A 16,193-nucleotide genomic window follows, 5' to 3' on the forward strand; every position below is an offset into this window, starting at 1 on the left:
ATGATTGTGTTCTTCTTTTTTTGTTTAAACGAGTATTTTTTGTGTGCAACAAGGATACTTCTAATGGATGGTAATGAACAAATCCATTTGGAGTTAGTTTTATCTGATTTTTTTCCTTCATATTGTATGAAAATAATTAATCACGTTTAATGAAAAATTACATTATTAATGTACCAACAATAACAGCATAAAGATATCATATGATACTACTAATTTATACAAGAATTGCATATTGTTGTCTCAACAAACGAATCCATTCTCTCTAGACGTTAAAAATTCTCTCTTGTTTTGGGTATATCACTAAATTAACCTCTTTGTTCTTTCTCTTCCTCTTCACTCACTTTCTGTGTAGGTAGGTGCACCTCAAAATTAATCTTCCCTTTGAATTTGATAAGTGACCCATGTTTCTGTTCTTCCCCAAATCAACATATTTCATACTACATGCAAATTAAATCAACAGAATGAACAAGAAATACATTATAACAGTGGTTGATAAGTTTGTTCCCATAGAAAAAGCATACAAAAGTTGAAATACATTACCACATACAAACATCTGTTCTAAATGATGTCTCAAACTATATCTCAGACCAATGAAAATACGTCACGAAGATTTTAATATTGCACATCTTCAACAAAATTTCATTTAGTGGGACTAGTTACCTATACGTCAAAGTCAGCAATAACTCAAGGGGTTCTGATATTTTGTTTCATCACACTATACCACATTACAAATAATAGAATAGCCACTTTAATCACACAACAAAACTGATAAAAAGGCATGAGATATGGAACCATTTAAATACTGAGCTTAATAACTTCACTGGTATTTGATTTGATAAGAAGTTGATGGGTGTCCAAGTGAGTAAAAAAGTGCTCAAAAAAGAGATTAATTTGTTACAAAAACAATTGAAATGATTATTGAAAGGAGAGTGAGAGAAATGAGGGATGCACAATTGAGGCCATATCCAAAATCAGTTGAAAAGTGATTAAGAGAGTGGGATGATGGAGAATTGAGTGGGAGGAGCAGTTATAGGAGAAGTTAAAACTATTAATGTGTCAACACAACTAACATGCGCCACATTCTCTACATGCAACTAGTCCTCGTACAAGGAATAAACTGCTCCAAAGGGTTGAAGGTGGGTAACTTAGAATAGCATCATTTTATCATTTTACCCTTCCTTTCAATTGGATTTTGAAACAAATATTGTTTAATATTGTGGATATTAGAAATTATATAGGGTAAAATTGACAATTAAAAAATAATACAAATTATATAATTATATGATTATCTCATTTAACCGTTTATGTATCTTATATCAGATTTTATATATTCTGTATCAGATTTAATATTTTGTTTGACCAACCCATATAACCAAAATAGATAGAAGATTCAAGGGGGATATTAGCATTAGTAAAAGAAGTTAAGGATAAACAAAAACAACTAAGAGTTAGTTGCATTAACCGCTCCCTCTACATAAACCGTCTTATTCCATTGTGGAATGTTTTTTCGGATTCCATTCACTTTTTACTCTGAGAACCATAGCCATGAAGAATTCTGATTCTAATGATTATGATGATTATGTTTATAATATGGCAGATCAAAATCATCCCCCCTCTTCAAGCATGGTGATTGATGCTGTTGCAGGTTCTTCTTCTTCATCTTCATATCATCGTAGCCATCCACGAAAGAAACGCACCACCATGATGACAATGCTCCATGACAACAACAACAACAATAATAGCAACAACAATAACAACATTGTCAAAACAAACAAGTATGGTGGTGGTGGTGTTGGAAAGAAACAAGCAGATACAGGAGCACCTAAGATTACACCACCTTGTACCGAGTGTGGTAAAAAGTTCTGGTCTTGGAAGGCTTTGTTTGGTCACATGCGATGCCACCCTGAGCGACAATGGCGCGGCATTAATCCTCCTCCGAACATCACGCCGCGACAACCTCAGATACTGACTGATGAGGATCATGAGGTTGCTGCTTCTCTACTATTGCTTGCAAAGGGAAAGGGTAAGGTTGTGGTTAAAGAAGATAGTACTATGGTTAATATGAATTATGGGATTCTGTCACCGAACTTGAGTCTAGTTTCAAGCCAAGACGAGCGATTTGTATGCTCCAGTTGCAATAAAGTATTTGGATCACACCAGGCTCTAGGAGGACATCGGGCTAGTCATAAGAACGTTAAGGGTTGTTTCGCAATCAATGTTGGTGAGGATCATATGAATATTATTCATAATAATCATAGTCATAGTCATATCGGAGGAGGTGCTACAAGTAACAACGATAATGATCAACAGCAACAACAACAACATCAACAACATATGGATGGAGAGGGACACAAATGTAGCATTTGTCTGAGGGTGTTCTCAACAGGACAAGCATTGGGTGGCCATAAGAGATGTCATTGGGAAAACAAACCAACAACAAATAATGTTCTTGCTCTTCCTCTTGACTTGAATTTCCCTCCTCAGGAACAAGAACAACCACCACTCAATTTGGATTTGAGGTTGAGACTATAATTAACCTCATCCATAATGTTAAGTCTTAACTAACCCCTCTTAATCATTTATTACTTCATTTCTTTGCTATATTTGTTAGGTCCTATTCCTATTACTACTACTGCTACCTACATAGATACTGTTAATTCATCATCAAATCAATAATGTTATTCATTTCCTCACCCTACTCCTCTCCCTTTCTCTACATTACCCTTAATTCTTCATAATTATTTTTCACTTTTCAATATATTTGGCAATGTGTTTCACAGTTCATTTTCTCCTTTGTGTAATAAATGGATGTAGTAATTGGCTCTACAACAATTATTCTCATGTTTCCTTTGGCTCATGCAATTGATAATTATAAGAATTGCACACTGTTTACTTTGCAACTTCATGGTTCTTAATAACCAATACCATTCTCTTCTAAAAATATGAAGAAGAAAAATAAAACAATGTCTTACACTATTGAGATGTTACTGAATTTCCCATGTAATCGTAGCTAAAGTAATTGCAGGTGCCAGAATTTGAATGAATCAAGAATATCCACCTATGTATCTATATCATAGATGAAAGTTGAAGTAATGAAGGATCATCTTCACTTAATGAATGATTAATGTCTTTTTCCAATCTATAGCAAATAAATTAGGTCACTCTTATCAATTTAAACCTTGTTTACAAAATACATACAAGAGTAAATACACTTTTTTCCCTTAGTTTAGACTTCTAGTTGCTCAAAAGTTAAAAATAAAGTGGAGAATCATCATTTTAATGTTTTAAGAGGGGAAAGTAAAATTTACATTATATTTAACAATCTATAATGAGAATCAGTATCCTCTCACCTCTCAAGTAATAGAGAAAATTCTTCTTTTTATACTTGCACAATGAAAAATAAAAATGTCATATCCTTATATTTTTTAAATTTTTTGTGATATACTTATTTCTTCCATTAATAATGGAGAGAATTCTAACTTGTAATTCGACAAAGGTGTAGTATCAGATAATTTACATTGTTCTGAAGTGCCACAGAAAATAACAATTATGAAATCATGAAGGAATGAAAAGGTAAGAGTAAAGTTGTTCATGATGGTAATGAGAAAACATGTGCAATCCCCTTTATGGAATTGTTCTACTCTTAGAATAAAAATTCTACATTACATACTTGGACAACCAAGGTAAACCTTTGCAGTCTCTTAGAGCAAAGGGGACATCATCACTGCCACAAAATAGAAAAAAAACATGTAATTTGATTGGTTTTGTGTGTTGGTATGCTGAGAAAAAATATAAAGAACAAGAGAAAAATGAGGCTAGAGGAAGAATAGTTAAGTATCCATATATGCAGAATTGCACGTTAGTTAAATAAAAATTGAATCGTCGCCTGAGAGATTCGAACTCTCGCGGGGAAACCCCATGTACTTAGCAGGCACACGCCTTAACCACTCGGCCAAAGCGACTTCAATGTTCTTAATTTCCAATACCATATTAATATTGTCATTACAACTGACTTGTACTTGATTAATATTCTGGTTCTTTACACTGATTATTGAAGCACTTATGATTATGACATTAGTGTTTGTCACATGAGAGCTTATGACATAAGTTATTAGATTGAATAAGTTGTTTGTGTTTGGATGCACAAACTAGAAAGTGCTTATACACTTAAGGAGTTATTTTGGTACATATACACTTAAGGCATGTTGATACATAACCACTTCACCCAATTATTAAAAATAAATTATAAATCATATAAATTAGTTGATTTTAAAATGAAACTTAGTATGGTATATGTCATCATTACATAACTAAAAGTTAAATTTTATTATTATATAGATTAAATAATTGGTCAAATTAGTTCTAATAACTAATTAGGTGTTGAGCTAGTGATATAAATCTAAATTAAATCTTAAGGTATTAATATAAGGTCTAAGGTCAAATAATTAGTTATTTATCAAATAAGTGATACCATCAATTATATACCAAAAAATAAATAAATCCCTAATAACAAAACAAAGTATCTCTAAAATTTCTTTATGTATCATTTTAAATTTCAGGACTGATTTTGTTGTTGTTGATTTTATCATGAATGACTCATAACTCAATTAAAACCTTCTTACGCATCTATTAGTACTTTTGTTCTATGAATTTTAAGCTTTTATTTCAAATTTGAAACATTTCTGTTCTTTTCCAACCCAATTTTCCACTTAAATACTCTTCATTAATAAAAAATATGTTATTAGGTTGAGTTTATCTAGTAATTTAAAGTGTCATTATATTCCTAAAATCTTAGAAGATTAATGTTGTTTTAAATAATTACACTTGGGTGAATGAAATATGCACACTTTAAAAAGTATTAACAATTAATTTTGCCTTTTGCCATTTCACCATTTTTCTCTCACTCTCATCTACCTACCTACACAATAGTTTTGCAATTATAGAACATACACATTTATCCAAGATTTATTTTATTTTACAAAAATGTTTAATTGAACTTTATTTTATAATTTTTATTAATTATTGATGGCAGAGAATTCACTTATTCTAATAGTAGTAAGTTTAAAAATCTTATTCTGCATCTTAATCATTAGAAAAATTTAATGGTTTGAATTAGTTAATATATTTAAAACATTAATTTTGTTAATGGTTAAAATGTTGAGTAAATCATATAGGATTATAAATATTTAAAGAATAATTTGTTTTTTAATTTATTTTGATATAGCAATTTTTGTACCACCGTGTCCCCTTTAAAACGCAGTAGTTTTGCCATAAAAACCCTACATCTTATATTTGATCGAATCATAAAGGTATTAGGGTTTATTTGCAGCTTCCAATTAACACTACAATTTGTAAGTTATAATACCCTTCTTATTTCTCAATCTCATACACCCCTTTGCTTCTGATTCTAACAATATTCGATTTCTCTCTCTCTTGATACAGTAATTGGTGATTTGTATTGTTATTTCATACTGCAATGGCTTCCAACAATATCCCACTTTCTTCCATCGATAAAGAACAGGCAGGTATTCTTTTCCCTTTCTCCGATTTCGTAAAAGAATCGAATTTCATTGCTTGAAGAAACTGAACTGGTCGTTGATGCTTTTAATTTAACACCCCAATTGATTTCAAGATTGAATTTTTTTATATTTGGGTGTGATTTGATTCTTTGTATTTTGGTTGTTTTTGGATACAATTTGAATGATTTATGTTATGGTGATGGAGCAGATATTTGGAATGGCTGAGAAAGAGATGGAATATAGGGTGGAATTGTTCAACAAGTAGGTTTTCCTTAACTTGCTTTCACACACATCCCATTTTATTTTATTAGTAAATACCTGGATTCTCCTTCGAGAAAAATGTGGCCAACTATTTAGTCCTTGAATAATGAAATATCTCAATTTGGTTTGTAGAAATTTCAAATGTTGGTCTAATTCCTCATTTTGAGGACAAATTCCAGGGATACATTAGTCTCTGTGAGGGTCTGTTTTGCCCAGCATTTTATGTTCTTAGAGACCAAGTTGAGAATCATGGACTGTTTTTGGGGACACAATGACATTTTTTTCTCATGGATGGCTTTGGGTATTTACTCCTTTAACTTTTAGATCAAGTTAGACAACTCTATTGCATGTTTCTTATGTGAAGTGTCTTTATGTTTCTTTGCTACTGTTGAGGTTTCTTGCTCTTAATATGAACTGGTGACATGAACTTCAATCATATTTAGAAGTTAGGGGAACCTTTCAGTTGGAAGCAGAGTATTTATTTTGTAGTGTTTGCTGTTGTTGGCGAATAGCAAGTATAATGTTGAATCTGAATGCATATTGTTTAGGAAGATTCTTTGTTTGCATTGGTAGCATGATAATTCATTTGGCGTCCCCAAGTGTCAGCTCAATCAATAGAGCAGCTGGACATGAAGCATGACGCCCGGTTAAAATCCCCGAAAGTGTGCTCTCTCCCCCTCCCATAAAAAAGGAAAAAAATGTTTGTCTATAACATAATAATTCATTTGGCTAACCCTTTGTTGTTTTTACTTTTCAGGATGACCCAGTCCTGTTTCAATAAGTGTGTTGACAACAAGTAAACTCTCTTTTTTTAACCTTTCTTTTAATTGATAAAGCTAAAGTCTCATGTTTTTGTGTCCTTGGAATGTCCTTCAGTCATTTTTTGAAAACTAGTTTCTTTAGTCCTCAAATGGAGCTATCTGCTGTTAGCTTTTACATTATTGAGGGTAATGTCTGAACATGAATGATAATATTTTGTTTTCCATTTTATCTGCTCAGGTACAAGGAGTCTGAGCTACACATGGGTGAAAATAGTTGCATTGACCGCTGTGTTTCAAAATATTGGCATGTAAGATATCTCCTAGGTTTACTTTTGAGTTGTTCTCCAAAACTGTATGAGTTTCTATCTATTAGTTATTCTTTTCTCTTGCATCAAATTTTTGTTGTTGCTTCTCATTCTAAGATAGTTCCTGACATGTTTTAGGTTGGAATCTTAGTGTGGGGTTGAATTATGCCTTAAATTTGTCACCGCATTTGGTTTAATATGTTTATTTTTGCATGCTGTTCCTGCTGTTTAGTGTCTTGATAAGAAATGTCTCATTATATGGGTCATCGAAGTTTTTTGATTTCGATATGGTTTTGGTTCTGAAATCAAAGGGTACTGCAAATGCTGACTATAATTGTTGCCTTGTCGTCTAAGAGGGTTGTTCTTTTCATCCAGGTTACTAATCTAGTTGGTCAGCTACTTGGTAACGGGAGGCCTCCCATGTAATCCAAGCGCACCGTTCTGTTTCTGTTGCGGTTGGTTCTGCCTGAGCTTTGATTTAAGTAGTTGATGTGAGAGGAAGCATATTTTTTATAGTTTGTGGTCTTAATTTTTGTCTATGACTGGGTCAATGTATTTTGTTTAGAAAGGGATTGATATTCGTTGCGAACATGTCATAGCCCATGTCAGAAATAAGTTACCAGTTAATTGAGTTCATTCCAGTTCTAAATCATGACATTTTTGTTTTAGCTCCCTATTTATCAGTGTTATTCCACCATAGTTGTATGATCTTTATTATGCTGTTATCAGCCTACCACATTGCTTTTGTTTTCTTCACTCTATTATATACAAGTAGAGTGTCTTCAAATTTATACTGGATTCTTGTTTACTACATTCCTAGGACTTATTCCATAAGGAACTACTAGCTTTGTAAGAACTACACAATGCATCTTGGCTGCACTAATGGTAATTTTTCCCCTAAACCATTAGTGTTTTGGGCCATCGCCATATATATTCAAAGGTGATATTGCCAGTAACTTTCAGCAAAATTTCATGCCTATAACCAAATGCAGGTGATGTCTAATGTCATTTAATCCGTAATAAAGAACTACAAACATACTATTTTTTTGTACAATAAGGGACCGAGAACAATATCAAACAGTCTTATCAGCTTTGCTAACAAGATATATGCATATTTATGTAGGAGAATATAGCTAGTTTCGTCCTTTGCTAAATCGCAATTACTAGCAGCAGAATCTAATGGTTTAAATTCAATTCTTGGTCCCATTGAATAGCTTTGAGAAGATCCATGGCTTCCCCCTCAAGATTTTGTAGACAAGAGGGTATCCAATCAATCATGACTTAAATAAAAGTACCCGATTCATCTCTAATTCATAAATTGATAAACCAAAGCTACTTTTCTTGCATCTAATGTTAAAACTGGCATGTATGAATCCAACACCAACTTTGAAGTCCACATCAAACAAAATGGCTAGCAATAAAACTACCTCATAAAACATTCGGACCAAAAGTAATTTCAAGGCAGATAAAGGGTTGAGGTAATGATAATGCCAAAGACTATAATTGGTCTAGAAGAATAGATTTTATTTATGAGAACTTACATCGATTCTTGGAGCGTCTTCCAGCAAATTTCGCCTCTAAATACATCATTTATTCAAAGGTCATCCAAGCACTAAAGACAAATACATAAGAGAAACCAGAAGCTAAAAAACTACCAATTTACTCGTACTATTCATACTTTAATTGATTGTTACATGAAAAAGATGATTTATGATTGAGTCATGAACTTATAAGGCTCTTATATATATGCAGCATAAATTAGTAACATAAACTAATCCGTGTGAACAAGACCATTATTTGCTGACTACTCACATTGCACATTTTAATTGCAAAATGGGATGTCAAACATGACTTCACTTCATGTTAGTTTTAGAACCTGCCAACCGGAGAAACGGGAGGGTAAGCGATATAACTTGCAGGAATGTTCTCCAATTTAACAAAATCCTTCAGCTCCTCGGTTTGCACCATTAGAGTTTCTGTCAGATCTTTTCCTTCCGTGGAGCTTCTTGGTTTGGAATTTTCATATGACATCTTGCCATCCACTAAAGCTATGCAGGTGGAGAATGCTTGCAAAATTGAGAGTGATGAATCAAAGGCTACTGAATATATTCCAGGTTTGAAGGGGGCAAAACTGAAACAAGGCTGGTTCTCTTGGTCTTGGTCATTCCCCTGTGGTTAGCATTGATAATTATGTTAGTAAACACTAGTCTAAAGCCTAATCAACTAAGAAAAATAAACAAAAAGCATAGAGAGATAACTTAGACTAATGACCGAAAAGTACCTGGAGGAAAAGCTCAAATTGATTTGCAATATAAGCTTTGGATGTTCTTGAGTTTCTACTGGATTGATTTTGATTTGCAAGAATTTGAAGTTTGCAACCCAAATCCCAACCACCGCAATCACATGCTCCACCTGTTTTCCAGCGCTCAATCAATGATGAAGGTCCACCGTCACTTGGAAGACTATGAACCCCACTTGGGAGCACAGCTGTTACATGGACAAGGTCTTGACTATCATTCTGGCAAATGTTCTGATGTGCCCGACTCACAAAATTTATAGCTTTGCGTGACTTGACAACAATAGCAGCAAGCTCATCATTTGGTTGATAATCAGTGACCTGAGCATCACCTTGCCTTACCTTTACAGAAAACAAAACAAATACTTTTGCTGTAGAGGAGTCCATACAATTCTGGCTGGTTGAATCAAAACAGTGGGACTCAGAAACCTTCATTTGGGCAACAGCATGGTGAATGTAATCAGGACCTTTGCTTTTGCCTGCTTGATTCATCCAACTTCCATTCTTCTTCTTAACCTCCCTAAAAGTGAAAAAAGTATAGATACTGTGGCATTCATCTTTTCTTGTGACGGTTAAGTTCTTCATTGTAGCTGCAAGAATTTCGCTGTTGTTGTCAACGACAAATGTGAAAAGGGGATGACCATTTTTCACAGCAATTCTCAGAAGTGCATGAAATGTTGGTAGCCCATACTTCTTCTGTTTTGATGAATCAGCAGCCTTAGTTGTGGTACAATCAACCCCATGGTCCATGTCCAATTCTTTCTCTGGCAGTGAAGTGGATGGCTTCACATTACCTGGCCTACAATTCTTGTTTATTAATACTGAATCATTTTTAGATAACTCTATGTAGCGGCGGCAGTTTGCTGCCTTTGGTTTCAACAGTGGATCCAGCAATCTCCTTAAAGGGCTGGTTGTGCTTCTGCCAGCATAGCCAGGTTTAACATTGCCTGAAACATTTGTGCTAGCATAACCTATTGCATTTTCTGAACAAGATTTAGGAGCTGCCATTGAGTTCTGATGTGGCACATGTGCAACATCTTTACAGCCAGAACCTTTGCCTGCAAAGCCAAGGCTGATGGTAAATCGACGAAAAGGTGAAGAGCTTCTTGACTTCTCAGCGGTTACTTTCTGGTCTACTATCTGGGGAGGCTCGATTGCAGATGAAGCAACGGTGTGTTTCCTTTCTTCAGCTTTTCTAGACCTACATGGACTAGTTCCCATTTTGACCGGTAGGGGTGCTGGTAAAGTAGAAGCAGGAGTGTTGATTTTTTCTGGATCTATGGAACTGGGTGCTGACCCTTTAGGCTGAGAATGGCTTCTGCTATTTACGACAGGCAGAAAACAGGAGTGTGGAGCATCATGATTTGGATATCTATGAGAAGGTTCCTTAGGTTTTCCAGAAAGTCTAGTTCGAGTAGGACTTCCAAACTTTTGACTGAAGGATGTACGCATACTAGAAGCTCCAGAATGTCTGCTTTGGGAGACCTCTCTAGGCATAAGAACAACAAGTGCTTTGGTTTTTGTAAGCGTAGCTTTCTCAAAAGTATCAATATTCGATTCTTGCAAATTATCCAGTCTTTTTTGCATTCCAACATCTTGAGTGCTCTTTACTATCTTAGCACATGAAGCTGCCTCATACCTTCGGTCATTTGGCAACTTGTCAGTTTCCGTATCAATATGTGGACTAAGATATTTCTTGTTGCATCCTTTCATTATACTAGTAGGATGGTTTTGGGAAAGAAGGTCATCGGCTCGAACATATTTGCTCTGTGTAGCAAAATTACTTTGGCTACCTCTAAGATTCTGACAATTTCCAACACTCCCTCCAAAAGGTTTGACAGATACAGAGTGGTCATCCATTGGAGGTACAATCAAGTGAGATTGCAGTGATGGGCGGGATATCCTTTGACGATAACAAGACAAACTCCGACCTCTGGTAGAACTACCAGATAATGCATCTGTTGAAACAGAAGACGATGTATTACTGGTAGATGTTGAGCTTCCACTACTTCTATGGGGTACTTGTTTATGGCCGTATCTCCATTGTTCTAGACGCCCCCAATCAAGGACTCCAACATTTAAAGCCTTGTCACCAATTTTTTGTCCCTTCTCCAAATAACCTGGCAAAGTTGACATGTACTTTACCAGCTCATCATCCTTGCTTACCCTTCCACAAGTCACTTGCTTTTTCTGCTTTCCATGAGAATTTATAGAGTTGCCTTTCTCACATTTCGTAATTTCCTGATGAAAATCAGCATATGACAAAGAAGACTTCTCTGGTATTAACCTCTCATGAAGTTTTCTACTCATGCTGGTTGATAGTCCCCAGAACTCTGTTTTAATCTGACATCAACTGCAGAAAATTCCAATCTCCAGCTCTAAAAACAATGTACCACCTTCCAATTGCAGTCGGAAAAGTTCAACTGCTCGTTTTTTCAGATGCACAACTGAATTATATTTAAAAGTCAAACATATAATAAACAAAGATTTCATGTTAATAGAACTATCACTTATCTAGAATAAATAAACAAATACATCAATTCATCTATTCTTGACATCTCGGCGCAACGGCAAGGTTGCTTGCCTTATGACATAGAGATCTTGGGTTCAAATCGTGTGACCAACGAGGTCATCAGTTCAAATCATGGAATTAGTCTCTCCCATTGCAGTAAGGCTGCATACATCTACCTTCCCCAGATCCCACTAAATGGGAGCCTCACGGAAACTAATTCTAATAACCAAATAAAAAACAATAATTAATATGAGAATAGCATGGAGTTAAATTTATGGTGCGTAACAACTCAACTACATTAAGAACAAAAGTAGCAAAAATTGAACCTGAGCTTATTTTGATCCACAGCGGTAACAAGAGAAAGCCGAATCAGGTTAATTAAAATGGAAATGACAATAATAGCAAAACTTTGTGGTTAGCTTAAGTGTTCCAATGGTTTCTAATTCCTAATCTAAGAAAACAAGTTCATGAAAGTGACTTCAACGTTCACGAGAGAAAAATCAGGGAAGTTGTACAACAGATTCAAAATTTGAATAATAATACATATGAAAACAAATTATACGACAATTAATGAAATAATACCTAAAAAAATAAAAATAAAATCAAACACAATGGATAGTGACAAAAATGACACTGTTTGAAAATCTAGAAGATAACGCATGATGCAGCAACGACTATATATTTCAAATTCTTTACGCAACAATCAAATATTCCTTTCAAGTAACGGAAAAGTTTTGTAACCATAAAAATGCAGATTCTGGAATATTCTAGAATATTATTCATGGTGATGCAAATATTCAAGAGCAGAATAATAATGAGAAGATGGAAAATACAGATACCGGAGAGAAACGTGAAATGCGAAGAGTGTAGTGTCGGTGATGCCGTTTGGTATCAAAACGACATCTTAGAAAAGATATATAAGTACGATATTGTCCTCAATGGCGAGTTTGTGAGTGTTGCTCAATTTCATGGCTAGATTTGTTAGTGTGAGTGTGAGTGTGGTAGGTAATTGCAATAGGAATGAGGAATCAATGGGACCCATTGCTTTCATCATACGGCTAAAAAGAGTGCACAATGATCCAAAGGTGATAGAGATTATTAGTGAATGGATTAGATTATTGATATTTTTTGGTATAAGAAATTAGTGATTGTCGGATTGTGTGTCTGTCATTTCCAACATTTCAAGAATTATCGAACCATTGTATGAATCTGGTAATAACTTATGTATGGTGAAGATCATTTCTATTAGCAGACTAAACGATGCAACAAACGTAAAAAAAAAAATAACAATTTTATGCTTTAGTACGAAACAAATCAATTTTGTTTTATTTTATGTATTGTCCGAGTATCTAATAACATTTTACATCAATTGATCAATGTCTTGATAGAAGGTATATAAGCTAAATCATGAAGTAGCATGGAACCAATAAAACAAGTAAAGGTAGCAGCATCTCCAATAATGTTATCTTGAGTTGAACTGAATAGCACTAACATAAAAAGTAAAAAGCCTCTTTTTATGGATTTGGCACTTGATTATATGTGGAATCTAGTTGAAAGTGAAAGATGATTTAGTGGGCTTCATATGGGAGGGACCCACTTAGATGTTTCTTTATGGGGTCTGGGCCGTTGGGTTGGGCTCAGGTTGGGCTATTTAGGAGGTTGGCACCTAAATTATAATTTTAGTTGTCGTTTTGGCACCTAAATATTTTTTACACTGCCAGTCAATCATCCACCATTGATTTATTAATCATGATTAACTTTTAAACAAAAGTAATACAAATTAGTGCTGGATAATATACTGATAGTGTAAAAAACTTTACACTATCGGTATACATATTTTAAACTTTATTTATTAAGTGATATCAATCAATTACACCATGTTCCAATATCAGAAACAAAACATATTGGGATCACTTTTTTAGCTCTGCTACAATATCGCTTTCTCTTTCTATGTTTTCATTTTTGCTTGTTTTGGTGCACAATTGGATTATTTATTGCTCAATCCCATTTGTGACGTTGGAGCTACACGCCTTCCAAAATATGCAAGTGCAAATCCAGAAATATGCTTCACTTTTTGAGATAGTAGTTGAATAAGTGTTTTGTTTAAAGAGTTGAATTTTATCGGGGAAAGAAAAGAAAAAAAAAATTTATAATTATCTTATAGATATATTTTATAATTTTGAAACATTCAATTTTTATTTACTTCAAAACTTAACTCGTACACATACACTAAAATATTCTATATTAACTAGCAAATCACCGTTTCATATACATTAGCTCCTCTTTTAATAATGTATTATAATCACATGACAGGGTGAAGCATTCATTATTTTATTATTAAGGGTATCCTTCACTTTTTTGGCAAAGAATTGATATCTTTTGGGTGTATGACCATCGCTCCTAATAAGTATCACTTTTAGGAATCGAATTCTTAACTCTTGATCATTTTGAGGATCTAATGATATCTTATACTACTAGACCAACCCGAATAATTTAATTGTAATTTTGGCTACCATCTAAATTTAGTAATGGATTACCTATTACTAAGTAAATAAGGCAATTAATTACTGATGTTGAATGAAATTAAAAGGACAAATTGAATTGACCATCACTAACATACTTAAACTTAAAAAATGAGACTATTGATATTTCCCACACTTGCACACAAAATCCTTAATATGAATAGACATTTTGAAAAATTTCATACCAAGATTGTAAGAATGAAAGGAAAATAGCATATATGCTCTAATGATCATGTTAAAACCAGCCAAAGTAAGATGACAAAAACAGTCCTAACATGAAATAGAACATCAAATTACTGTAGAAAAAAGTAAACAACAAGGTCGTTGTAGTATAGTGGTAAGTATTCCCGCCTGTCACGCGGGTGACCCGGGTTCGATCCCCGGCAACGGCGTTTAATTTTTGACATTGTTTTACTTATTTATGTAAAAAGCTTATCTTTTCGCAGACCCACCTCAGAAACTTGTTAGGATTGCATTTTTTGTTAAGAAATAGCCACAAAAATGTGATGCAGGAGGGTTTGAAGGTACACTAATAACTTGTCTGTTACATGACATAGGATATCACATGTGACTATTCATTTTGAGTGAAAGAGCAATGGAGTCAAATTATTTCCAAATTATGCACACACCATGTAGCCATTATTCCAAATTATTCTCAATGATGGGTTGAAGAGAAGGGGTTGTTGATCTAAGTCATTTGTGATTGGGTTAAGAATAAAGGGCATCCACTAATGTTATAACCACAAAGAGGTTCAGTAGCACTAAGATAGTGGCAGCTTATAAGAGACTTTATCCTATGAGGATCATTTGTCAATACCAACCATTCAGGTAAATTAAACCAAAAATAAATAACAATGAACATGTCTGAGCCCAGGTTCGAACTGGGGACCTTTAGTGTGTGAGACTAACGTGATAACCAACTACACCACCCAGACATCGTTGAAGAGAGAAAGAATGCTAATAACAGAAACTTGAAAGAAGAAAAGCAATGGCAAATTATTGACATTGTACAAAAAGATCCAACTGTCATCCATCATAAAACTTGCTAATAATTAAAGACTACTGTACCTAACAACCGTTGTTTTATACAACTGTTTAAGTAAAAGAATAGTGACTATTTTAAATTGGATTTTTTTAACATTAAGATACGTATAATATTATAATCATCATGTTTCCAATATAAATCAACACATTATATACCTACCTAGTTATAAACAGCTGTCCAATCTCTGAATATAAAACTGTCACATTTTATCTTAATGTTAAAGCGGAATAATGTGTAATATCTATATATTATTAATGCAACACTTAGTATATAATTCACCATTTATTTAAATTATTATTTTTTAAAAGTATTAAATATGAATGATAAACGTTTCTATAATGAAAAACATGATAGGACCTATTCAATCATGGTACTTAGTGAATAAAATAGTGACATTACATGCAAAGTGAATATGGCTGAATACACTTTAATTATCTGTCAACTTTACACCTAAGATCAACACTTTACATGTCTTTTTCTCAATCAGCCATGGTTTTGTTATAAAAAGAGAACCAAGACTAAGGTGGCAGTATGGTCTTGTTTCTTTTCATTTACCTTGTTTATTTGTTTTCTAACCATGAAAAGTGTCAGTGTCTGTTTCTGCATCAGAGGGCGCAAGAGTAAGGAAAATAATGAGGAAGATTCAGAGAAACTCTCCAATGCCAAGGCTCCACACAAGGGAAAAGTTAAAGGGTGTTGTTCAAAAACTCCTTGTGATGATGGTGTTGGTGGCAATGTTGTGCATGGAAGCAGCACAATAGCTAGCAATGATGCAGCAGTGGCTGCTGCTGTGGTGAGTGCAGCACATTTGTCTGTGATGAGTGTGAATGAAGGCCAAGATGGAAGTGGCCATGGCCATGGTTATGGTGGTGAATCTGGGGGAAATGATGGTGGCTAATACTCATACTCATATATATGCTAGTTTTGTTTTAATGTTCCTTCTATACCATTTTGTAGTTAAGTCATTGGTTT

The 16,193-nt window shown here is 34.1% G+C and overlaps 3 protein-coding genes and 3 non-coding genes across 8 annotated transcripts; 3 read left to right on the forward strand and 3 right to left on the reverse strand.

Annotated features, from left to right (window-relative positions):
- Positions 1,406 to 16,160, forward strand: LOC109342958 (zinc finger protein ZAT3-like). The gene is made up of 2 exons (XM_019581048.1): positions 1,406 to 2,519; positions 15,813 to 16,160. The coding sequence occupies exons 1-2, from the start codon at positions 1,546 to 1,548 to the stop codon at positions 16,117 to 16,119; spliced, it is 1,281 nt and encodes a 426-aa protein (XP_019436593.1). The 5' UTR covers positions 1,406 to 1,545; the 3' UTR covers positions 16,120 to 16,160.
- Positions 3,881 to 3,962, reverse strand: TRNAS-GCU. Its single transcript has one exon. It is a non-coding gene; the product is annotated as a tRNA-Ser (tRNA).
- LOC109342964 (mitochondrial import inner membrane translocase subunit TIM10-like) lies at positions 5,229 to 7,560 on the forward strand. Its single transcript, XM_019581056.1, has 6 exons — positions 5,229 to 5,351; positions 5,443 to 5,521; positions 5,728 to 5,780; positions 6,538 to 6,576; positions 6,780 to 6,849; positions 7,222 to 7,560. The coding sequence occupies exons 2-6, from the start codon at positions 5,477 to 5,479 to the stop codon at positions 7,270 to 7,272; spliced, it is 258 nt and encodes an 85-aa protein (XP_019436601.1). The 5' UTR covers positions 5,229 to 5,351; positions 5,443 to 5,476; the 3' UTR covers positions 7,273 to 7,560.
- Positions 8,494 to 12,630, reverse strand: LOC109342955. Of its 3 annotated transcripts, none has more exons than XM_019581044.1 (3): positions 12,494 to 12,630; positions 9,128 to 11,520; positions 8,494 to 9,015 (listed from the first exon to the last, which is right to left on the reverse strand). In XM_019581044.1, the coding sequence occupies exons 2-3, from the start codon at positions 11,450 to 11,452 to the stop codon at positions 8,716 to 8,718; spliced, it is 2,625 nt and encodes an 874-aa protein (XP_019436589.1). In that variant the 5' UTR covers positions 11,453 to 11,520; positions 12,494 to 12,630; the 3' UTR covers positions 8,494 to 8,715. The 3 variants fall into 3 exon arrangements, with proteins under 3 accessions (XP_019436589.1, XP_019436586.1, XP_019436588.1); XM_019581041.1 differs by having other exon boundaries at positions 9,128 to 11,589; XM_019581043.1 differs by lacking the exon at positions 12,494 to 12,630 and having other exon boundaries at positions 9,128 to 11,599.
- TRNAD-GUC lies at positions 14,497 to 14,568 on the forward strand. The gene has a single exon. It is a non-coding gene; the product is annotated as a tRNA-Asp (tRNA).
- Positions 15,038 to 15,111, reverse strand: TRNAV-CAC. Its single transcript has one exon. It is a non-coding gene; the product is annotated as a tRNA-Val (tRNA).

The sequence above is a fragment of the Lupinus angustifolius genome, chromosome LG03 (genome assembly GCF_001865875.1).
Source record: "Lupinus angustifolius cultivar Tanjil chromosome LG03, LupAngTanjil_v1.0, whole genome shotgun sequence".
Taxonomy (NCBI): Eukaryota; Viridiplantae; Streptophyta; class Magnoliopsida; order Fabales; family Fabaceae; genus Lupinus; species Lupinus angustifolius.